This window comes from Bacillus rossius, chromosome 1, assembly GCF_032445375.1.
Source record: "Bacillus rossius redtenbacheri isolate Brsri chromosome 1, Brsri_v3, whole genome shotgun sequence".
Classification (NCBI taxonomy): Eukaryota; Metazoa; Arthropoda; class Insecta; order Phasmatodea; family Bacillidae; genus Bacillus; species Bacillus rossius.
This window is the reverse complement of record NC_086330.1, coordinates 354956236-354982018: the sequence shown is the minus strand read 5'-3', so window position 1 is coordinate 354982018 and position 25783 is coordinate 354956236. Positions and strand designations below refer to the sequence as shown.

Here is a 25783-nt window from a genome sequence, read left to right as displayed (position 1 = left end):
TTAATTTCCGTAAGAGTTATGTAAAGTCATAATTTTCACGAAAGAAAATGAATTGTTAAGTATGCATGTGGCCTGTTAAGAGTACCTGGTTTGACGAACGGCTTAATTGTTTTGTGGTCTCTTGGGTTATACATCTGGGCTAACATGGCACCTTCCTGTACCAATCTCATAATTAAATTATTGTAAATTTTTTCCGCATCACTAAGTTCAACACGGTTCTCAGTCACGGGATCGGGAAGCCTACAACTCACGTAGTTTCGGTTCCCTACCACGTTCGTGCAACTTCGGATTTCTCTCAAAAATTGAAATTAAAAAAATCGAAGGGTTAGGTTATGTTAAGTCAGTCACGACATGCTTGTTTTCATTGGAAACTTCTGATTTAGCGGCTGAAGTGGCATTAATACCAAAACACAAAACTTCGGAAATCTTTGGAAATTCTTGCAGGGAACCGAAACTACGTGAGTTGTAGACTTCTCCACGGGATCGCCGGGCGGTGGTATAACTTTTTAATTTTATGGAAAGCCAGAAGTTGCATGTTGCTAAATCCAGAGGCATATGTTCGGCCTAATACTCTAATAATTGACATTGACACAAGTCAATAACTATTATTGTTGGTAAGAGTGAGATTGTATGGAGCATTGGAAGCCTTTTTTTCACAGACGAGAGAGCCAAAACCCGAAGTTCCCCGATGTTCATGCTTTTTTTCCGTATCTTTTATGTAGCTATCCTAACCAAATCAACCGTCCACAATGTTTTAAAGTATTTATAATGTAGCTAACCTAACCTAATTGACCATTAGTATCCTTTTATCAACACCATCATATTTATTTACAATGAACAAAATAAAAACCGAAGATGCACGATCGGACGTTTTGCTCTCTCGTCTTTGAAAAGATGGATTCCCATGGAGCACTAGAACTTGTGTTATTCCCCGATGTTTATCTAAACTTATCTCATTTTATCTTATTTGCTTAGTGGCTTATTGTAAATAATTGTACTCTGCCTCCGGACGTGACTATATTATTTGAAGTTAGGTTAATTTAGGTAAATTTTTTTATTATTTCAGTCGAAAAAAGGTAAGTAATTAAGGTCATTTTTAACTTTTTCAGTCGAAAAAGGTGACATTAAGTCAGGTTAGGTTATGTTCAGTTTGGTTTTGTTTATTATTTTTACGAAATTGGGGCTTGTCGGAGCTGACTTATAGATTAGTATTTGATATAAGTAACTGTACTGGAACATTGTATGTGGTTCTTGTTCACAGTGAATGCAGAAATGTTCAGGATGAACCTATGTTTGGTGTTTTTCCCTCTGATCTGGGTGACAGTAAGTGCAACTCATGCAGATGATTGTGGTATGTGTAACGTAGTAATTATTTGTACACATGTAGATGAAGTTTAATTACTTTTTAAATGTTTTGTTAGTTTCCTACTCCTGTCGCTCACAGTTTCCCTAAACGCTCTCAATCTTCTCTAGACTGTCCTCGCCTCTCTAACCTCTGATATCCTCCCATCAAAGTCATTCCAATTTCTCCCCGTCTTCACCAGAAATGAGCTGCTTTTTCCTCTCTTAATAGCTTTCACACATTATGCAACTTTCTTTTAAGGTCTCTCCCGTATTTTTTAAATCCTTTCTGTAGCCTACTCTGCAGTTCACCCTATATCATTGTGAAGGTTATATGCTTCTGGGGAAAAAAAAGGTAAATAATTATTAAAGTGAAGGTTGGGTTAGGTTTGTTCAGCTACATTTGTATTAAGCATTACTAATTTTTTATGAAGGTGACCTATCCTAACCATTAACTGGGCCATTCCATACCAAAATGAGCCTAAGTGAAAAAAATGTAAAAAAATTATAAACAATGTTTATTCACATAATACTGTAGAAAAAAGTCTCACAGTCCATTGTCCAAAAAATTATTTTGATTCATTAATTATTTCTTTTGTTTTCTACAGTTTAACTTTGTTTATCTGTGTGGGGAATCAAGAGTAAAATTGTTAATTAAGTTGGCAATATTGTTTTTAATATTGATAATCAGCTGATGCCTTTGATTTTAGTGCAGTGACCTTGTTGAAAGTTTATACTTTGCTGCAGCATTCTCAATAATAGTAAGATAATTAAAATTGCTTCAATATAGCTCAAGTTTATTTTGATATCATCTGTGTAACACCTGTTACCAAAAACATATAAAAGTTTACATAATAACTAAACCATAACACTTATAAAATTAATGTCTAACAAAAGTGAGATTATGGCTCTCAGTAGCATTTTGATTACCAAAGAAAATATTAATATTAAAATTTAAGGAGTAAAAATATGGTAATGGGTGTTACGTAGCATTGTTAACGGGTGTTACAAGCGCTATTAACATGTTGATTTTGTGTACAGAAATTGTTCAGGTACCATATTATTGTACTGGAAAACAAAAACTTATCCAAAAAGAATTTTGTAGATGTGTTATGAAACCAATTCTTGTTTTAAATGGTTAGTTGGAATTTTATCTGCCATACTGTCCCACAATAACTGCCTGATAAACTTTCACAAGCTATTTAAATTATAAATGTAATTATAGTAAAGTAGCTTGCCTTGGATTTTTTTAAGTAATATGTGTAAAAGAAAGTGTAACACTCTCCTGGCTGTGTATGCCAAAGTTAGTTGTGTGTTTCAATTAAAACTAGGTAGTAACATGAAACTTCTTTTTTATGTCTTGTCTTTAGTCCTTAATACCTCTTAGTTTATTTTGCTGGGAACACTAATATAATATCTACAGTCAAACGACATGTGTGGATGACAGTAAAACGAGACAGAAGAATTCACATTGAAACTGCTAGAGATTTCCATGATCACGTAAACAGGAAAGTTACTGGAATATTAAGTTTTTATGTTGACAAGACAGAGGTGTTACAGAATGAAACTGTACTAAATAACTGTTACGCAGGTTGGTACTGCGTAACGAGGAAACTCGCCCCTGTGGGCTAGTGGGATACCACCCGACATACACTGCACGGACTCGGCGCGCGAATTTCAATTGATGCGCGTTGGATAGCAGATCCTCGGGTCCACTCGTGCCGAATCGCCTTTGATCGGAGCACGTGGACGTGGTCGGAAGTTTCCGAGCCGCGTTTCCGATTCAGGATGTCCAGAATATTCCTCGCTGTTTTAGTATGGAGCGCAGCGAGTATATAAGCAGGCTGCTAGCACGAGTTCCACAGAGTCTTCTCTCAACCGGCTGCGTGAATAATGCGGTGACCACGACCCGCACCTTCGATCATCGACGCCGGAAGGCTGCCCGCTGAGGTCTTCAAGCTGCGCACGGATGCCGAAAAAGGCGGTAAGAGAGGCCGCAAATTATACAAGTCAGTTACGGACTTGGTAATAATTCAGTGGTAGCCCAGTAACAATTTGCAAGTTGGCACGGGACTTCGGAAGTAAAAAGTATGTGTCGGACTTTGCAGTAAAATGACCAAGGGGAACATAGAAAATTCCGCCGAGGGTCATGAAGTGGTTTGCGACTAGGAGCATAACGGAGTTCTGCTCAGCAATACTTTAAAAAGAAAAAAATATATTTTCTCGTTCTATTAATACGGTGAAAATAAAAGGTGCTACTACTTGATTAAAACGTTAAGGGCGTAGTGCAGTGGCATTAGCGGGACTATCAGTCGTGGCGTTTAAGACTACCTATGAACATAAACAAGGAGGTAAAATTTTAATGAAAAACTGTTTTAAAATAATTTCAAGCAACAGCATGTTAGGTGATTTGTCTCCAATTCTCTGCACTAGTATAGTGTTCGTTTTATTACCAAATAATGTGAATTAAGAGCCGGCGAAAATGTGCAAGTATCAGGGAATCAGCACGGCGGCAGAGGTAGAATAAAGAAATTCGCTCCGTCGATGTTTCCGGTCCGACTGGGGTGATCAGGTCAAGGATCAACGGAAATAAAAAAAAAAAACACTCGCCGCTATCACTTAAACGACACTGAAGATTTTAGCCAATTTTATTTGGGGAGAAGTGTTGAAATTTAAATTGTGTTAGAAATATCTCGTTCCTAAGTCTCTGGTACTGTTAAAACAATATCTAATTTTGATCTGTTAGTGAAGGTTTAAGTATTTTGTATTAAAAAGAATTTGTAATTATAACTAAAAGAAAAGGGTCCAGTTAGAATTATTTATTGAGGAATAATTCGTGTGGTTATGAGAAAATGTTTAAAAAGTAGTGAATGGTACGTAATTTTGTATAAATTTATTTCAGGTGTTTTGTTGGTAATCGCTGGAACATGAATTGTAGCAGTAATGTGTAACAGCCAACATAATAAGAAAATTTATATTAATGTATGAGGATTATATGTGTTTGTATAATGTGTGAATAAATCTCTGTACATGCCGTACTAAATATGTGTTATACATTGCTCTGTGTTTCCTTAAGCTCTTGTTGCCATTCTAATTTCCAACGACTAGGTAACATAACTACTGGAAAAGTGTTTTTCCAATTCCACAAATTCAAGCAAGTCATCACTTCAGTACGATTTTAATAACATTCTAGTTGGGAAAACATCATCAAGTTTGATGTCAAAAGACGATTAGAGCTGAAATTGATGAATCTGATTTTGAACCATCTGTATCTGTGCTGACAGAGGTTGGGTGTCGTCTCCATTACAATGATATGTAATCAGATTCAAGCAGTGAGGACAATCCTGAAAGTTGCCAGTTTATAGAAACTTTTCCTATTGCTAGCCCAGGAGATATACAGTCTGGTATGTTTTTTTTTTCTAATAAATGTTCCAAGCTTGCGAGGTCGCAATAATTCAGAAGGAACTGTATATAGATATGCTGCAATTTCTCAAGGAAGCGTAGATGATGAAAAGTGTTTGTCAGTGATGTTTTTGAAATCTCGTGAACCAGATAAAACTATCTTTATTGCCGATGATGGAGACATTACATATGTACATTTCAATCAAGTAATTAGTAAATTACCAAACTCAAACTTACAGCCAAAGGCTATTTTCACAATTCTGTACAAATTTGAAAAAAAAGTAGATGTGTTTGAAAGAGTTTAGGTAGACATTTACTTGTAGTAATAAGTCAGTTTATAATTCTGTTTTGCTATTGTGTAATTTTTAATGGAAACTTGAGCATGTCATCAGTGATATTTCAGAAATCTTGTGAACTAGGCTAATGAAAATTGTCATTAGGAGGATATTATATGTGTTCATTTAATTTAAGTACTTAATTAGTAAATAACCAAACCAACCAAATAGTATACATACACAATGATGTTGAAATTGGGAAAATATTAGATAAGTTATGTTTAAAAGAATGAGTAGATGAATATAAATATATTTAGTTTAAGCTGTGAGAACTAAAAGTAAATATGTATGCTTATTTTGAGATTAAACATATTTTTTAGCGAATAGAAAAGTTACACCTTACTTTTATTTCATTATTTTGTCATCTTGGACCTATAACTTGGACAATATCCATGGGTACTTAGGATGTGTAACACCCGTTACTAACCTTGTAACACCCGTTACTTTACTATTTTACTAATGGATTGGTTAATAGTTTGTCTACAAACAACTTCTTGATATCAGTGCGAAGCCTATAAGCTTGGCTTGGATTCATAATTTTTTTCCAATTTTTTTTTAATTTCAGTTCACAGAGTTTTGAGATTAATCACTCTGAACTAAAGTAAGATGTCCATTTGCTGTAACACCCGTTACCATTTTTTCCATACTTTATTTTGCATTTGATATGCTAATAAACTGCTTCTACAGCAATACTTATATTCATTTAGCAAAGTGCTATTAACAGGTATGTTAAATGATTTCTTAACATTTTTAGTTTATTTAATATTGACTTTTTTTGTTGTCCGGACGTAACACCCGTTACTATGGAATGCCTGTACTTAAATTTTTATTATTTACTTCAAGGTGAACCCTTAATGATCCGTCGCGTCCGTCTGTCCCCTTCCATCAACAAGCCAAGCCATTCACAATGATCTGCACGTGTGTCAAATATGTTGCCACTTTGATGCTGCCAACAGACTAGAGAGCTTAAAAAGTGGTTAAAATTCTCTTGTAAAGCTAGATTAGATTGATGATCAGGAAAATTAAAAACTTTTCAACCATTAAACTCATTTTTCCCCCACTGATATTTATTAGTAATATATTTAAGTTTTACTTCTATATACTTTAAAATGTGTTTAATAGTAAGTTAAAATATTTAATGGAAACAACTAAACAAAATTCAAAACTTTCTTAAGATATTAAAGGTTTTCGACAATACCTTGCAAATATTTTTGAGGTTATAATTTTTATCCATTCTGTCTAAAGTTAGGAATCTTTTGATGGGTGTGTGGATGGAATTTTTCGGGACATCTGATTGGCTTGAGGTCTCTTGATTGATGGACAGTTGGGAAATGGACTGTCGTGATGAATCATTGTGAGTTTAGCTTTAATAATCAGAAGCCGCTATTCTGCAGAATTACCCTTCATTGTATTTTGTGGTCACTCCACATGTACTCTTGAGAAGTAGAGGGGCATAGATATGTGTAACCAGATACAAGACATATTCCAAAGAAATCACTATTTTCTTTACTTATTATGCCGTCACCCGGCCTCTGTAGAAGGCCCGGGAAGTACCTGTTGGGCGTTGCGGTGCTGCTGTTGTCCGGGGGGCGCCAGGCTAGTGGAACACTAGGCCATTGGTGATGGGTCGTGGGTACTTTGCTCCCACGTGCCCCGCCAGGTAGTACACGGCTTGAAATCTAACCTGAATTTCCCTGAGGCAGTTCAGCCGTGTGGAGGACGGGGGTGGCGTGAAATAATCGTGAGCGACACCGGTTATGGATATGGGTTTAATTAACGGACTTCTCCGGTGGTACACATGGGTACTCGGTACTCCCTATGCGTACTCTACGCGGTGGCAGAACTGCTACAAACACTATGCGAATGCGCTATGCGGTGTCTGAGCCGTTGTACAGTTACATTAACACTCGCTGATTACAGAACAAAACACTACTCTAATATAGCACAATGAATCTGCTGAGGCAGTCTCGCGGGGCGCAGTTACTAATGTTCTGGAGACGGCCAGTACCGAAAGTTAACTGTCTTAGGGGGCTCAGTGAGCGTGATCCTGAATTACACCTTACACTTACTTGAGGTCACAGCAGGCAGGCGTATGCGTGGCGGTCTTAGTGAAAGCGTGTTGGCTGGAGTCGGCCAGTGCCGTAAGTTGCGCGGTCCCAGACGCGGTGCGAAATCACTAAGGAAAACGGTCGAGATAAGCCCCGGTCCGCAAAAACACGCCGAGTTGACATGAGCAGCAATTAAGTAAAAGAAAAGTTTTAGACATTAACGTGACTACAGAATGAACGATCGGTATAACAAAGTGGAAGGTTGCTCACGGACACACATCTTAACCCAGCGCGGAGTGTTTGGAGACTGCAGAACATGGCCGCCTTGCAAGGGAGGGAAACTTTCACCTCCTTTGTGAGCCGGCACCAAAAAATTACATTAACTTAATTTGCTCTATTATAAGCTAAAAACACGTTCCAGGTGCCCAATTAAAAGGTGCACCTGGTAATTGCATGCTTAAGGCTTAGCAATTGTTTTAGAGTATTTAATTAGGCCTATTTGAATTGTGGCATCAAGTTGGCGACTGTAAATTTATTAACATATTGTCTCCCTGTGAACTGTATTAGTGGAATTTCTCCTAATCCGTCTTGATCATTGTCACGGACACTTTAATTAAGGCCAGTGGCCGCGGTGAATGTTGATGAGGTTCGTTGTCTGCTCCGTGCGTGCGGTGCTCGCACAGAGTGGCTACGACGCACTTGTCTAATGTCTGGTAATTAGTAATTTTGTCCTAATGTCTTTTCCCTTAATTTTTTTTTTGGGTTCGAGCCCCCGGGGTTCCGTGCCCTTAAGTTTCTTTACGTCTATTGGGTTCACGCCCGAGGCGCTCGCCTAATTCATTCCCGCTGGGCTGGGTGTGCGCTCCGAAAATGGGATCAGGTACTAGCGGTGCGGAGCACGGGCTTAGAGACCATGGTCGGGACGACGTCAATTAGTTCTCTAAAACTAGTAATAATTTTTAATGTACTTTGTGACAAAAAAAAAAGCCTGTATTTATACATTCTATGTACACATAACCATTTTGATAAATTCTTTACAGATGTTTGTCACTAGTCGTTGTTATGGTTGAGTCACTTCTTCCATACAGTCTTAGATAGTGTGTTAGGTTGGATCAACTGTATGCTGGCGTATATACAGAATTTCTTTTGATGTTAGGAAAGGGGGTTGGGGTTGGAAGGAGGTATAGAACCTTCTTGTCTGTTGTTTGCTTTCATTCATATTCATTCCTTTTGTTGTTTGTTGGTGGAAATGATGATTTTATTAATTTTTCCTTGGTTTAGGAGGGGGGGAGGGAGATATCTTCACCGGTTCTCCCTCTGTGTATTCACTTGGCTGTATATCTGAACTACTTAACTGTAGTCTAGTAGTAAATTACCACAATATTTTTAGTATGTAAAACCTATCTGAATACCTCTAGGAAAGAATAATTTACTTTAAATGGAAAATTATGCAAAAGCTTTTTATGTATGTAATATTTAAATTTTGTAACAAAATAAAAAATAATAATTTTGTAAGACTGAGAATAAAAGAAATACTACTAATGTGAGCTTGGTGTTAAAAATTAGGAAGGAAAAAAAAATCAAACCTTTACAATATATGTAAGTATATACAGTAAAACAATATTTAAAAAAAACTAAAAAAAAAAAGGTTAAAGGGATAAGTTTTATTAAGTGGCTGGCTGCTATGACCTATTTAACTGCAGTGTACTATTGTAAAGCTGTTTAAAGTAGCTATGTAGGTAAGTTATGAATATTTGCGTGTTGGAATAAATTCTGAATTTTGGTTTTACCTTTGACGAGCATTTGCTGTTTCTGTATTGTTACAACTGAAATATTTGCATCCGTAACTTTGCTTCCAGGTTCAAAAATTGGGAGCTTCTCCGTAGTAGAAGTGTCTGGCTGCAGTGACAACAACCACGAATGTGTCTTGAGGAAGCGCACAAATGTCACCCTCCACATTACATTTACAACAAGTATGCCCATTACGTACTTATTTTTACTTTATGACCTCCTTAGATGTTTACTTGTACAGTGACTGGTTTTAAATCCTACTTTCTATGGCTAGACTCACAGTGCCATAGCCAGGAATTGTTTGAAGGAAAAAAAAATGGGGGGGGGGGGGGGGGTGTTTCTATTATAAGCATAATAATATTTTCATGAGTTTTCTTTATACATATTTTTTTTTCATACTAAAATCTCAGGGAACAGAGTAGACTTTTAGGACTCTAATGTTATACATATAAATATAAGTTATGATCTTCATAAAATATAACTGAACATTATATAATTTAATATTTATTTAATTTTAATTAATTTTTAAGTCAATTGTTTGATTTTAAGTTTCTATACAAGACTTGCTTACAGTAACAAGTGTGCAAACCTGCACTAAATGTACTTGGAAACACAATTCTTACCGCTTCCGTGTATTAGGCACGTCGGCTGTAATGGAGAGAAAATACGTTGTTGTAGCCCACTAAGGTTTCCAATAATTCTTCCAAAATAATCTCTCTGTAACCTTATGTAGCTAATTTGCTGTAATTTTCTTATTGGTTGTTTTTTTTCCCCATTGAAATTCTGGAAGGAAGGGGTCCAAGACCCCATGGACTTCCCCCCTGGCTACGTACCTGGGACACATTAATCTAGCAACAATTGAACCGTTTGCATTTTTTCCGGCGGATTCCTGCTGTTTATCTTGGCTGTCAGGTCAAAATACTGTACTGCTGTAGTTTTAGTTAGTTCAGAGTTTATAGTTATTGTCAGTTTTCATTTCAGTACTGTGTTGCCTGTGTTCTAGGGGATTACATTTCACGGGTACAACATTTCCATTATTATTTTTTGAAAGGTGAAATCACAGACGCAACTTGATACCAAACACTTTATTTTAAATAATATTGTGATCTATTTTCAATGTTATTTGTTTTTCCCTTTAAAACTATATATTAACGTTTGGTAATCCGGCAAAATCACTGACCTAGTATGGCCATGGTCTCAAATGTACTGGATGAAAGACCTTTCACTGTATTGAGGTCCTCAGTGGGCTGCTTACTAACACTCACAGACACTTGAGGTATTCTCCATGCTCTAACAAAACACGTACCGCATTTGGTGATTACGAACCAACATGCGGAGTCTGTTTAGTTATCATCCGCGAGACTTGAGAGTCACTGTATAAATCAGTGAAGTCAAAAGGCCAGTAAACATTGAATAATAAACGTGTGCGTTAAATTAACTGTTTGGTCAGTGAAATGTGACAAATATTTTTCACAAATGAATTAAATATCCTTTTCTTAAATATTATTTTTATTTCAGGTATTTAAACTTTGTTGCAGTAAACTTTGTATTTAAACTTTGTTGAGTATCGTATTGGTGCTAATACGATAAATTTGAGTCATTCTGGGGAGTTGGGATGTAAACTGAGATCCTCAGCACACAAGCATCTCGAACTAGTGAACACAGAGCCACCTAGGACAGGGGTCGGCAACCTTTTGAGTCGGAAGAGCCAAAAATTACAATTTACAAAATTTCAAAGGTTTTAAAGAGCCACAAAAATTTTTCTTGCCAACAATAAATAGTACTTGCATAATAAAGTTGTTTTATAAAAAAACTTATCTATTTATTCATAAGAAAAATTTATTCATATATAAGTAGTGTTTTTTCACAACAAATTAGATAATATATATGGTCTTATTAGATAATTACTTATTATATTAGTAAAAAATTAAAACAATTAAACACTTACTAACAGCACTGCCCGTAAGTACTAGTAAAACGAAAACCTCGGGCGGATGACAAATTGATAATTTAACTGCTTGATGACATATTGTTTAGTAAAATATAACAAGCGTGGAAAAAAAACCAGGCTTACTACTGGTTTGTAATAAAAAAGTATTTTCTGTATAAATGACCTGGTGATGCAGTATTTCTGGTACGGAACTAAAGAGCCGCAGCTTCACATCCAAAGAGCCGCATGTGGCTCGCGAGCCGCAGGTTGCCGACCCCTGACCTAGGAGAATCTTTTAATTTCCTGAAAATTTATCTTAGTTTAAGTTATTTGGATGGCTAGCATGTTTTCATACTTAGTTTGCAATGTGAATTTAAATGGGCATTCACTCTCTCTTTCCAATGCACAATTTCTGCCATTAGCGCTGTTCTTGTTTCGGTGTATGTTCTGTTGCCAGATGAAACCCATAGAGCATAAATGTTTTAGAGAAAACTTAATACTGTAATGAAAATATTTTAAAATGTATCTGAAATGTATTTTTCTAAAGGAAAATTTGGAATGAGAATTTTAGGAATACATTTTCTTCTTGCATTTCATCAAGAACATAATCTAATAAAAATAGTAATAAATTTTTACATCTAAGAAGGTGCAACTGAAAGATGCCGTCTTAAACCATTTTTGTCAATAAATAATTTAAATTTTTTCATATTTTTCAGTTTTAAAATTTTTGACTGTTTGAACAAAAATCAAATAATTGAATGGAACGTCTTGTTATTACTATCAAAATGTCTGCTGAACATAGTTTTTCATTTGAAATAATAATTATTTTTAACATTGAATATTTTTTTTCTTTTTTTCAGAATTACCACAACTGTAACAGTACTTGCAATATACACTGTTTTATGATCTTAGAAAAATCAAAAAATAGCCAAATTAAAACTTGTTATAATTTTTACTGATGGTATACAAAATAAGAATTTTTAGTGTTAACAAGCTGGGTAGTATCAATGCGGCGACATTGGGCACCATTTGCTCTGTACTGCAGTTTAAGCCCTGAGCCGCGCTATGGAGTGCCAGTATGCGTGCCCGCGAGTGTTACTGCGAGGCGAGTTGTGCGGAGAGTGGCAGTGGCGTTTCCAGACGAGGCGGTGCAGTCCGTGAAGGCGGTAGTGCACGGCATAGTGCAGGGCATCCCCGTGCCCTTCTCCCTGCCGGACGGAGACGCCTGCAAGACTTCTCTCCAGTGCCCTCTCAGCGCCGGCACCACGTACAACTACACTGCACAACTGCCCGTCAAGAAGTACTATCCGTCGGTACGTTTGCCATCCGTGGCCACCGGGCCTCCGAGAGAGGCCAAGGGCCCGGGGTGTGGAATTCTGTCGGGGCCCGCTTCGTAATTTTTGAGACACAACTTTTAAAACCCCTCAGTTATAAAGAAAATCTTAGTTTAGTGATATTTCCCCAGTGCACAGTCACTTGTAAGGTTTTTCTATGAATTCTATTAACAAATATACTTTTAATTATTTTTCATCCTATCATGGTAAACCCGAGCGTTAAAAACAATTCTCGAGACTCGACTTTGCTCTTCCCTCATGACGGCCCTGGGTGCGACTGTTTTAACGCTGGTTTTGCATTCAGCAGGACAATGGTCCGAAACCCCTATCCATAGGTAGGCTGTGGTTAGAGACAGTCAAAATTCGTATTGGCAATATAATCTCAAAAGAAGCAGTTTTCAGACGATAAAATGCTTGGAACTTGCTCTCAGCATTGTAATAACAAAAACCACTGAAATACTGTGGAACGGGATTACTTTTCCATGGTATGGTTTCTTTCATAGGCTATAGATTTCTTCCACAGTATTCTGAAACCGTAATGATGTTCCCACCCATCGTTAATGACCTGGTTGGAAGAATCTATCATGGTTTTACTTTGTAGTGTATACAGTTTATTCACATTTTTTTTATTACATACTTATTAACTTACTTTGAAAAATTTTTTATAATGGTTAACAAAATATATTAATTTTATGCCTTCTCATGTTTTACATGACTTGCATTGAAAATCTGTCCACACCAATTTTTTATTACAATAAACCTATAAAATAATCCAAGTTTTAGTTAAAAAGTTTCAATTAAATAAATACAGCTAAACTAAAAGTTATTTCAAGTATTTTGTGCATATAAATTTTTTTATGTCTCTTGCAAATACTATAGAAGTATATGTATATTCCATGTAATTTTACTTCATTTTATTTATTTAATTACATTTGGGTACAAATACCGTATTTACTCGCATATAGGTCGCGGCAATTTTACCAGATTTGATGGGGAAAAAATGAAGTGCGACCTATATGTGAAAAAAAAATTTTTTTAAATTTCTGAGAAATTTTTTTTGCAATATTTTGCTTTAAAATGCGAAAAAGAAGTCTATATAGGTATAAGCAAATTTATTTACAATATACACATAAAACGAAACCCCTTATTTACGTTACCGTTATTTGCGTTTTCCCGTTATTTGCACTATATTCTTCAGGTCCCGTTTAGTTCCCATTTAGTCCAATACAATACTTTCAAGCAAATTAAGACTCAAAAATCGAATCCATCCCGCTATTTACGTCACGTAACAACCATAAACAACCAGAAAATACAGTGGGTACTTTAAGAGTAGATAAGATTAGTTAGTAGGCCTAAAAACACTAAAAACATCGTGAAAAACGTAACGTTTATAGTCGCCAATGAACATTTTAAATCGCAAAATATACATATTTTATAACATGAAAAGTTGCTTTTATTTCTAAACATGTAATAATTTAAGCCTAGGCGTGTAAAAGTCAGAGTAATTATAGCAGGAGACAATCTAAAATGCACGAGGGAAAAACGTAAACTCACGAATGTATGAACGTGGCTGATTGTTAATTTCTGATACTGTATTTATGTCACAACTTAGCCGAAATACTGGTACGAGACAAACTTCACAAGATAAAATGAGCGGAGTCTTGGTAACTGTTTTATATGTATTTTATAATTTCGGAAGTATTGTACAGTTGACGCATATTTTTTAAACTAACAATTTATTTCTGGGGATCGTAATTAATTAATTATTGGTATCAAGACATCAAGATGGACGTAAACTTGAACATGTCATGGCAGCGAGAAAACTGGTGCGTATACCAATAAATGGTATTAGAACTGGATAAAACTGGTACACGGGAGGTGGAGCTTATATTTTTTTCTGCTAAGCTCGCATCTATTGGCTGGCTGCTGAAGGAACGTCACGAGTCTGGGCGGAGCGTTGAGTGAGTTATACTGCGCATGCGCAGCTCAGTGAACAAAGAGCCAGCAGGCGCGCCGTAACAGCAGCTGATCGAGTACAATGACCTTTCTCCGCGCACTGCGCACGGCGCGGTAATGAATTACCGGTGCGACCTATATGGGGGGAATCTTAAATACCAAATTCAAGACCTCAAATTATGGGTGCGACCTGTCTGCGATGGCGACCTATATGCGAGTAAATACGGTAATTTCATTTGTATTGTATCAAATGATTTTGTTTGTTATATTAGGTTTCCTATTCATTTTGGTATATGTTGATGTATTTCATTTCCATTTGTATCGTAGATTATTTCGGTTATTTCACATTTATATGTATGGTTAGGTAAAATTTCCACACATTTCATTTCTTTCCTTCGATTTATTTTGTTACAATTCAAGAATTTAATCATTGAAATTAGATTCTATTAAAGTACACTTATTTCGTTATAAATGGGTTCTTTTGATGCTTTTTCATGTAATTTTACTTAATTTTATTTATTTAATTACATTTATGTACAAATCATTTTATTTGTATTGTATCAAGTGATTTTGTTTGTTGTATTAGGTTTCCATTTCATTTCGTTATATGTGGATATATGTATTTCATTTCCAAGTGATTTTGTTTGTTGAATTAGGTTTCCGATTTATTTCGGTATATGCTGATGTATTTAATTTCCATTTGTATCATTACAGATTATTTCGGTTATTTCACATTAATATGCACAGTTAGGTAACATTTCCACACATTTCAGTTCTTTCATTCGATTAATTTAGTTACAATTCAAGAGAATGCCTTTTAGGCATGAAGAAACATGGAAACCATTGAAACTAGCACTGCTTTGTGCGAGTTGTATAAATAAAACTTTGTTCAGATAGGTGGAGGGAAATTACATAATTTTAATTACCGTATTTACTCGCATATATGTAACAGCAATTTTACCAGATTTGATGGGGGGAAAATGAAGTTTTTTTACAATTTTTGAGTAATTTTTTTTTGCAATATTTTGCTTTTAAAAAATAAGTTTATATAGGTATAAGCAAATTTATTTACAATGTACACATACAACGAAACCCCTTATTTACGTTACCGTTATTTGCGTTTTCCCGTTATTTGCACTATATTCTTCAGGTCCCGTTTAGTTCCCATTTAGTCCAATACAATATTTTCACGCGAATTATGTCTTAAAAATCGAATCCATCCCACTATTTACGTCACGTAACAACCATAAACAACCAGAAAATAACGTGGGTACTTTAAGAGTAAATAAGATTAGCTAGTAGGCCTAAAAACATAGTGTAAAACGTAACGTTTATAGTCGGCAATGAACATTTTAAATCGCAAAATATACATATTTTATAACATGAAAAGTTGCTTTTATTTCTAAACATGTAATAATTTAAGCCTAGGCGTGTAAAAGTCAGAGTAATTATAGCAGGAGACAATCTAAAATGCACGAGGGAAAAACGTAAACACACGAATGTATAAACGTGGATGATTGTTAAGTTCTGATACTGTATTTATGTCACAACTTAGCCAAAATAATGGTACGAGACAAACTTCACAAGATAAAATGAGCGGAGTCTTGGTAACTGTTTTATAGGTACGTATTTTATAATTTCGGAAGTATTGTACAGTTGACGCATATTTTTTAAACTAACAATTTATTTCTGGGGATCGTAATTAATTATTTATTGGTATCAAGACATCAAGATGAACGTAAACTTGAACATGTCACGGCAGCGAGAAAACTGGTGCGTATACCAATAAACTGGAATTAGAACTGGACAAAACTGGTACACGGGAGGTGGAGCTTATATTTTTTTCCGCTAAGCTCGCATCTATTGGCTGGCTGCCGATAGAAGGTCACGAGTCTGGGCGGAGCGTTGAGTGAGTTATACTGCGCATGCGCAACTCAGAGAACAGAGAGAGCCAGCCGGTGGCTATGCCGCGCCATTAAAACAGCTGACTGAGTACAATGACCTTTCTCCGCGCACGGCGCACTATTGACGGTAAATTTCCATCAATTTGCTGCCCTTTTTTAAAAATTTTTTACTGTGGTGCAATGCGTATGTGTAATGAATTACCAGTGCGACCTATATGGGGGGAATCTTAAATACCAAATTCAAGACCTCAAATTATGGGTGCAACCTATATGCAAGTAAATACGGTACTTATGACTAGGATAAATATTATTGTTGAAAGCATGTGTGAGAATTCTAACAAAAAAAAATAATTCTGTAATTTGTTCGTAATCACACTATTCTTAACATAATCTCTCTGACAATGCTTAATGGAAGCAGTGGTACCTAAAAAATAATCACACATTTATTTTTTAAATTGTTGTGTATAGCTCCGTTTAGTAAATTATTGTTATTTGATCAACAAGCATTTCATATTCTTTGATACTTTTGCATGGAAAACATTACAAAGTGAAACAAGTTTAAAAGCATATGATTATATGTATTTTTTGTAATGAATAGAACAATTTTGCATTATTTCGCACTCAGTAATTATTACAGTAATAAAAAGCTCATGTTGTGCTGATTTTGCCATGCAGTATCAGTCTAATGATTTCAATGATTATTTAACATATTTAACATCATGGTACATGCTGCGAGAACACATATACCTTCAAAAGCAGACAATATTATCACACATGAAAATATTGGTATATTAATTAGAGACATTGTAGCCATAAAAATATTTCTTCAAATCCATTTACACAAATATACTCCAATTGTTTTAATATTTACTGGATTCATTATCATTAACAAATCTCCTTCAGTCCTAAGTATGCAACAACTCTTGCTAAGATCGCTGAAGGCGATTTCCGGTAATGAGTTCTATATTATTTGGTCAATATACAAAAAAATTTATGTGGGAAAATAGCACGAGCTTAGAATTTTTTTTGTGTTTGAATTGGAGTTGGTAGTTTTTGATTCATAAGAAGAGGGTAATTTGAGCATTGAGCAATATCATCACGAGCCGTGTTTATGTGTGTCTGTACAATTCCTTGATGATTTTGTCAGCATTGTAAATTGAAATAGGTATGTCTGAAGAAATTTTGTCTTTATTTTCTTAGGTATGTAAGACATCACATTTATTGTTATTGGTCCTACCATTTGTTTGTATTGTTTTGCAGGTACAGGTTAAAGTAAAGTGGGAACTACAAAATGAGAAAGAAGAGGATATTGTTTGCTGCATCATACCAGCGAGAATCAGATGAGTGCGGTCTCTTCTAAAATTACCTTCGTGGATTCCATTACTTGTTAGGATGTGAACACTGTACTTAACACCACATATCATTGTGTTCGTTACTACTGTACATTAATTGACTACTGTCTTTCTAAGTCATAGTGTGTACCAGCTAACTCATATCTCGATCAAAAACTATTTCAGCTGAAAACATTACAATAGGGATATCCATTTGATTAACGTCTTTTCACTGAAAGAAAACATGTAGACAGGACTTCGAAGCATTCCATATCAGCTGGTGGACTAAAGCATCAAAATATCCTAGCATTATAATTTAACTACCAACAAGTATGTATGTGTTCCTGGTTTGTGTTTGATTGTTATTAGTGTAGTTTAACGTTAAACATATTTTTTCTCCCTACATTCAAGTTTTTCTGATTTGATAGTGCCTAGTTTTGAAGATTAAGATTAAAGAATTAGAAACATTAGTTAAATCATTAAAATTTAATTGTAATCATAAAATAGTACAGTTTAAACTGCCTTTCCCCCCTTTCTCTATTTAAATGTTTCGCAGTACCAAATAAAGTACATATAAAAGACAATGTTATAAGTGCAGCATTCTGTATCCAAACTAGACAAGGTATAGACATACACACTATTTAAAGATACAAAAGAAATTTAATACAAAATAATTATTATCTGGATTAGTAGTTTCTGAAAATCTATTGTGCTGGTGTCTAAAATAGTGACACTCATTTTGTAGGCATAGAGACTTAAGTTTACTGAAGTTTCTGCATAGGCCCTTTTACTGTGTGTGAGGTTGCCAGACAGCCTACATTACTGGAAATTTGCGGGGTGGTGCTTTGCTTGCGCTCATGCTGGCGTACATTTGTTTTTGCATGCAATTTCCCGTGCTTTCAACTGAACATTCCTTGACAAAACTGCAGCCATCGTTGGTGTGTATATGTTTTATATTCCTCCAGCCGCACACAAGTTTGCCGGTAACGTGAGTGCTAGTTTTATAGAAGAAACTAACAAAGAGTCACTTGCTGGGAAATGGAAACATGGATATAAAAGTAGCAGTCTTCTCCTTTGTCGTTTTGTTAGTTATTTGGGGAATTAAGGGGCTTAAATATGAAATAGGGGGGGGGGAAGTGCACCAGTTGAAACACTGAACACAAACACTTAAATTGTCTCCATAAAACTAGTAAAGACAGATATATGATGCGATTGTTATTCTAGGGCGACCCTTGCGGTGAAAATGTTAGATTTTTATGTCCGAAAGGGGAGGGTTTACCCTTTTGCGGATAAATACGGTATGCCTTACACTCAGCCTGCAAACTCGACAACAAAGTTTTAGTTGCTTGTGCATCTGCTAAAACCTTACTTGTAAGGAAAGAATTCCGTGATGTTTATTTGAATTTTTAAAGTTATCCAAATGAAAAGCTTCAATCATTGGACTGTTTTAAAATATATTTGACTGTTTATTCAATATCTTAACACCTGAGGGGTCAAACTGTTAAAAAATTTCCCATCAAGATCACCCCTTTAATTTTTTATTGAATTTAAACATACAGTGAAACTATGTTTTTCACAATTCACAGTAAAATAATAATTAGATATATATAAATCATAATCACAGATTATTTTTGACATATAAAGAGCATGTATGCAATATGCTGTAAGCTGTAGAAAAGAAATTGTAACCACTGAATATATCTTTCCCACTTGCTTTATCTATAGGACTATAGGGCAATTGAATTATTCCAAAAATTATTCCATTTAAAATGTTGATTTGAGATTCAATTTATATTCAATGTTTTGAATTCTTGTGGACCCTAGACTCACTTTGCACATCAATTTATGAGAACCAAGTGGTTCACAACTGACAATACTCTTGTAGATCTGTAAAGCTGGAGTCACAATGTACACAACATGACAAATCCTATTATAGTTTGTACATCGTTCCAGCATGATAGAGTTAACAGCGTGGGGTCAAAATACCAGGACAACATCAACACGACAAACTCTGGAATGGCTGTCGGCAAATGCAGTATAGAATGAGCTATAGGAATTTTTTATTTCCTGTTGATACCTGAAGAGCATATCATATAACATTTAGTAGTCTCTTGCACAAGTGGGATTAAGTTTATTTTAGATTCAAGGAAGCTAACTATAAATATGTTGATAAGGCTCAGAAAATTATTCTGGTGTTAGCTATGTTAAAAATTAAAAAAAAAAAAAAATGTAATAAACAGTTGAAGGCACACTAGAAGTGTGAAAGTGTACGCACGTCAAACAAAATTTTGTTTACAGCATAAAGATCTACCAGGTAGGTAAACATGTTTTAGGTTTAGTTTTGTAAGGTTTCCATTTTGCTTTCCCAATGCTGCAAGACAATGAAATTAGAAATAGAATGTACTTCTTGCGGACTGTGGGAACACGTCTTTCATCGTGTTATCAAGGTGACTGTGACTTTAATTGGCTACTGAGTGGGCCTGTTCTATCATGTCTATCATGGCATTGTGATTCCAGCAATTTTGAAATTATTTCACTGTATACCATTTTGTTGTTTTGCATTTGCCTAGCAGGCTAGTTTTAAGTTTTTTTACTGCTGTATACTGTGATGCTGACATTTTGAAACAAGTATATTTTTTAACATAAATATTGGTCAAAAAATATTATTAAGCATTTCAAATTTTGTTTAATGCTTGTATTAGTATTAGTATGTGTACGTTATCACATGGATAGTATGTTATCTCCTGCCAGATAAAATACATTTAATTGCAACCCATTCCAACCATATCCATACTTGCAGGCCAAAGGATTTTAAACATTGCAGGAACAATGTTTATTTTTTCTGTATATGATATACATGTGGCTTAAAGAAGATTCACATTACAAAACTATCGATAGATAGCTGAAGTGCCAATATTACCATTATGCTAGTGAGACAATTGTAGAAATAGTTTTATAGCTAGACAAGAGTTTTTTTATAGGTTCAAATATTAAGTAAACAAAAAAAATTGTAAATGTAGAAGAAAGTATATTTTTTTAGGTATGTAGTGTGTTAAGTACTGTTGTAAAACAAAGCTCTAACCAAGAGTAATGGCTTGTGATGTAAAAAAGTGTAAGTGTAATGTAAATGTGTATATGTATTTATAATTCTAACTTTGCTATCCACCATTTTACATAGTTGCCGTTTTGTAAGTAGAAGAAATGAATACAAACAAGCCTAAGGGATTAATAACAGTATATAGTGAAACCTCGCTACTACGAGTACGGGATACTACGAGAACTTCGAAGTCACATCAGTTTTTTAATGCACCATTAGTTTGACTAAGCATACCATACTAAATTAAATTGGTAATTACGAGTTCTTCTTTGTTGGCCCTTTCATAATTATTAGTTCATTTAAATGACATCTCCAAACAAGGAAAAACTATGCTGGTTGAAAGAAAAAAAAAGTTCACGCAGTAAACTCAAAGACTACCAGTGAGAAAGAGCGTGCTTGCGCAGCTGTCGGCGGACTGGATCACTAGCTACTGGCAGGTAGTGACCAGGGTAGGAAGGGAAGGAAGTGGGCAGGACTCCAATGACAAACAAGCTATCTCTCTCTCTCCATATCTCTCCCCCTCCGCTTCACGTGTTTTAGCGCTCTGGCTTCACGGCTGTCTGTTGTCTGGCTTTCGGTACAAGGGGAAATCCAAAAATTATATGTGTGAGCGAGCGTGACCTATCCCCCTCCATTTCTATGTCCGTGAACTGGCAACACAAGCAATCTTCGGGTCTATCTCGACAGGTTTTTGCGACGCATTAAGCGTGTATTCCAAATACTACCCGTTTGAACTGTGCCCCAACAAAATTATTTTTGCGTGCATATTCCGACGCTAATAATGGCAACATTTCACGTATAACACTGCGACCAATTTTCTACAATTTGCCCATGTATTGAAGCAATCCATCTTTGAATTGTGGAAACTTTCTGGTCATATCACGATAGCGTCAGAGCGTACCCTCCAAATATTTTTGTCTTGTAGTGTTACGAGGATGGCTAAAGGGGAGAGGAAGGAGTATGCAAGTGCCGCCCCTTTCTACTGTAGTAATAAAGGGGACACACGGGTATGCGTTACACAAAGACTTCTTTTCTATTAATAGAATACTACTGGAGCGTGAACCTTACTGTGAAAATGTTAACAAATCAGATCATTATTTACAAAATATGTGTGTCAAATTTACGTGTGCATGTGCGTATGGGTTAAAGACAAATAAAAACAACTGAGGAGTAACTTATGTGGTATGCGACATCAGCCACTATGAACTCTGGTATTTCCTTGCACTGCGACAGTGACAGTGGTTATCTTCGCTGCGTCTTTAATTTGTGATTGAAACAAAAACCGTTGCAGATACAAAAAAATTCCAATAGACCTTTTCTATTCATAATTTAATTTGCTACATCTTTAATTATAATTTCTTTTTTTTCACTACAGTGCACCGTTTTCAAGATGTGGTGTGAAATTAATACATTTTCGGAAGAGTCAAGAATCTAACTCAGCTATTACGAGTTCTCGTAGTTACGAGGATTTTTCTCGCCATTGTCAACCTACTGCCTAGGCCCTAGTATTATACTGCTTTCGTGACCAAATTACGATTCTGTTAAAATTACTGTCAAACTTGAAATTATACTGAATTCGTGAGCAAACCATGACACCATCCAAAATACTGCCACACTTGGTTTCCACGGCAGCTAAAATCAAAAAAATGAAGGTAACTGGGCTGTAAATTACTATTATATTTTTATAACGCCATCTCATCAAATAGGCAAACTACTTCTTTTAAGAAAATTTGGCAGTTTGGACCAAATTCTTTTTCTTAAGGGGCCTAGAACTCTGGATGAACCCACCTCACTACAGCGACGCATGCAGGCGACAGACCGCTCGTGGTCCAAGGCCAGGTGCTCCCGGTAGCAGTTAGGCCTCACTGACCATTCCATCGCCCCGCACACCTTCCCAAGGCACGCACATTGTCTTCTGCTGCCGCACGCCAGTTGACTCGGGCGCCCACCGCTGTGGTTTCCTGAATCACATGCAGCCCCGCAAAAAGCATACGGTTGTTGCTGAAGATACACTTGCTGAACATACTCCTCTTCTCAAAATAGTCTCTCAAAATCACACCTAATTTGCATTTACAAACCAGCTGTTTCGTAAGAAAATGGACTAAAACTGCAGTAATAGTTTGACCGAATAAAACTGGCCAAAAATAAATATAAACAAAATAACTTATAAGTAACTATTAGGACCAAAAAATAATGAGGCGTAGTGTGCCTCAACACAGTTATGAGACGTATGTGCTTTAGGATGATTGTGTTTTTCACTAGAAATTTTTATTGGTCATTGTATGAATGTTTGAACATAGATTGAATTATCAGCAAAGTATACATGGACAGAGAATAATCGGGCAACGATGTTTACATCTTGTGACATAGCTTCATGTTGTGCTTTACATCATAGTAATTTCATCACTGTAGACAAACTGTATTTTCAAGACTCAATTAACTTAATATTCAGAACATATCACTAGAAACTATAATACAGTACTTAGCCGTACTGGTGAACTTATAGGTACTGAGCATTTAATTAGGATTTTTATTTAGTTCACAAGCCGTATAAAGCTAAATTGGATCACATAAACTTAGTATAGGTTCACAAAATTGTAATTTTGTATAGTAGCAGTTTCTGGAAAATAAGGCTAATTTAATAACTTCAGTGAAAAAATGATTTGTAAAGTCAGATACTTTAACAATATGTACTAGTATGTAAGAAATACTTTATACTTAATGTAGCTAACCTAAGCAACATTTCATTTTAGTTATTATTAGTCTTATTTCCCAGGAGCCAATTATTTGTGTACATATTTATCCTAAAACATTGTGATGTGACATACAATATAATTGAAAGAGGTTTTTTTGGATGTATTTGCATACTGATGTGAACTCGTTAATTATAACTACATACGAGAATCCACATAGTAATGTGCGGTTGTTGATCAGTTGAATAGTGTTTTGCCATAGTAACTAGACCACAAGGCTTCCAAAAGTTAACAAAATCGAAGCATCAGTAACACCAACTACTGTAAATTATATGAGGTTATAGCATCACAGTTAAGATGCCCTATGTAAGGCGCTACTTTTATGATGATAAGTGTAATTAATCGCTTTCTTAGCTCCCTGTCATAAGAATAAGGCATTGTAGTTATGATGTCTTAGACTAAAATATCTGTAATCAACCTGCTGGTTTAAGAGTTTTATAGTTTTAATGTTTATTTTAGATTGGGTAAATATACTGTATTTACTAGCATATAGGTCACGGAAATTTTACCAGATTTGATGGGGGGAAAATGAAGTGCGACCTATATGTGAAGAAAAATTTTTGAGGAATTTTTTTTGCAATATTTTGTTTTAAATGCGAAAAAGAAGTTTAGTATATAGGTATAGGCAAATTTATTTACAATGTACACGTAGTTAATTAACCAAGCAAATTTTCATAACAAGAAATCAAACACACAAAAAAATTGGTAAACGAAGGGTGATGTTGCACCTGGATGGCAAACAAGTAGAAAAAGGGAAGGGGAGAAGCAATGGTTTCCCCAGCCACTATCTTATCTGTGTCGCGAACTTCCTCACGCGTCAGACCAATCGCACGTTTAAAACAAAAACCGCTGTATATATAAAAAATCATGACATTTTAAGAAGTCAGGAATCTAACTTGTCTTCAATTTTCTATATTCGGTTATTACAAGTACTTTGTTACAATTTATTACGCCATTATCAGCTCTCGTAGTAGCGGAGTTTTACAGTACCCATTAACTCTTTCGTGCACGGCGCGCCGGCCGTTCGCGTCATTAAATTACCGGTGCGACCTATATGGGGGGAATCTTAAATACCAAATTCAAGACCTCAACTTATGGGTGTGACCTATATGCGAGTAAATACGGCAGTTGTAATATGTGAGAACACTATTGTTTAAGAGTGTAAATTTATATATATATTTTTCTATAATCGTTCAAAGAACTATATATTTAACAATTGTATGGATACATAGGACAATTTTCCATAATATTGGCTAACTTCACATTTGTATCTGACTTACCTATATACCATTTTTGAGATGTCTTGTTCACTTATGTTGATGCAATGTTGAGAAATTTATCTATAAATAAATACATTTCTAAGTTCCTTGAATGTCTTAGCAGTTTTTTATGCATTATGTTTGGCAATCAATATAATTATTTTATATATTTATAATAATATATTTATATTATTGTCTTTATGAATATATTTCATCATAAATTTGAATATAAATGCCTTTTAGGGCAACAACAGGTTGTTTTAATTTAAATCCAAAATAACAGATAAGGTTCATCACCACAGTTACATTGGTTGAATCGAAAACCGTACACAGCATTTGCATGCACTATTAAGGTTGTCATTTAGCTCCACTTGCCCTGCTGCATTATGCATCTTTCAGCAGGCATCGCTTCATCATCGAACACATCGAGGTAGGTAGTCCAGTCCCCATGCCAGCCTCAAAGCACCAAGGGATGTTCAAAGAAGTCCGCATGTGCCTGGAAGTAAGACTACTTCATGTCACAGCCTTTAGTGCTTAAGATTCGGGATAAATAAAAGACACAATCGAAAAAAATGAAAACGTGTTCAAAATGCTAGAAAGTTTTATTATATATATATATAATATAATATATATATATATATAAATAAAACTGTGATTGGCCAAAATCAACACATCTGCAACATAAATTTGTGTGCGTGTAGTAGACATCGGAAGTTTTTTCTTGTTTCAGTAAGTAGTTTCTTGTAGGAACAAAAAAATCCTGGCCTGATAAGGAAATAATTACAACATAAATTAATTTAGCTCCAGGTTTCCAGGTTTTCAGGATATACATCTGTTGTTTGCTAAAATTCTATAGTTTTCTTTGGGGAAAGTCTGCTGTCTTGGAAAATGGCGGCCTATACATATTTAGTGAAATATTTGTCATAAAAAAATACTACGTATAAACAAAAAAACATTCCTTGTCAAATTACCTAAAAGAAAGGTCCTTTTGAATTTTTATGCAGACCCAACTGTTTCTGCTCAATCAACAGTTAAAAAATACCCAAACATTTGTAAATTGTAAATATTTAGAACATCCAGTATATTAAAATAAATGTGCTTGTGTGTGTATATAATATTCATTGTAACAGCAATCAATTTTTTAGCTTTTAATTTAAATATAGTACATTTGATGAAAAAATTTTTTGCATTAAAGAGCAGCAGTCAAAATTTTGTTACTTGATATCTATATATAAATTTGACAAATTTGGCACACAAGTTTTTTGTCCCCCAAGTGAGTGAATTGTGTGGTTAAGGTGAACA

General features: G+C 35.2%; 1 protein-coding gene across 1 annotated transcript; it reads left to right on the top strand.

The window, feature by feature from the left end:
- Positions 1–876: 876 nt before the first annotated feature.
- Positions 877–24588, top strand: LOC134528260 (ecdysteroid-regulated 16 kDa protein). Its single transcript, XM_063361716.1, has 5 exons — positions 877–1076; positions 1262–1351; positions 8986–9099; positions 11988–12160; positions 17302–24588. The coding sequence occupies exons 2-5, from the start codon at positions 1273–1275 to the stop codon at positions 17383–17385; spliced, it is 450 nt and encodes a 149-aa protein (XP_063217786.1). The 5' UTR covers positions 877–1076; positions 1262–1272; the 3' UTR covers positions 17386–24588.
- The last annotated feature ends 1195 nt before the right edge of the window (positions 24589–25783 follow it).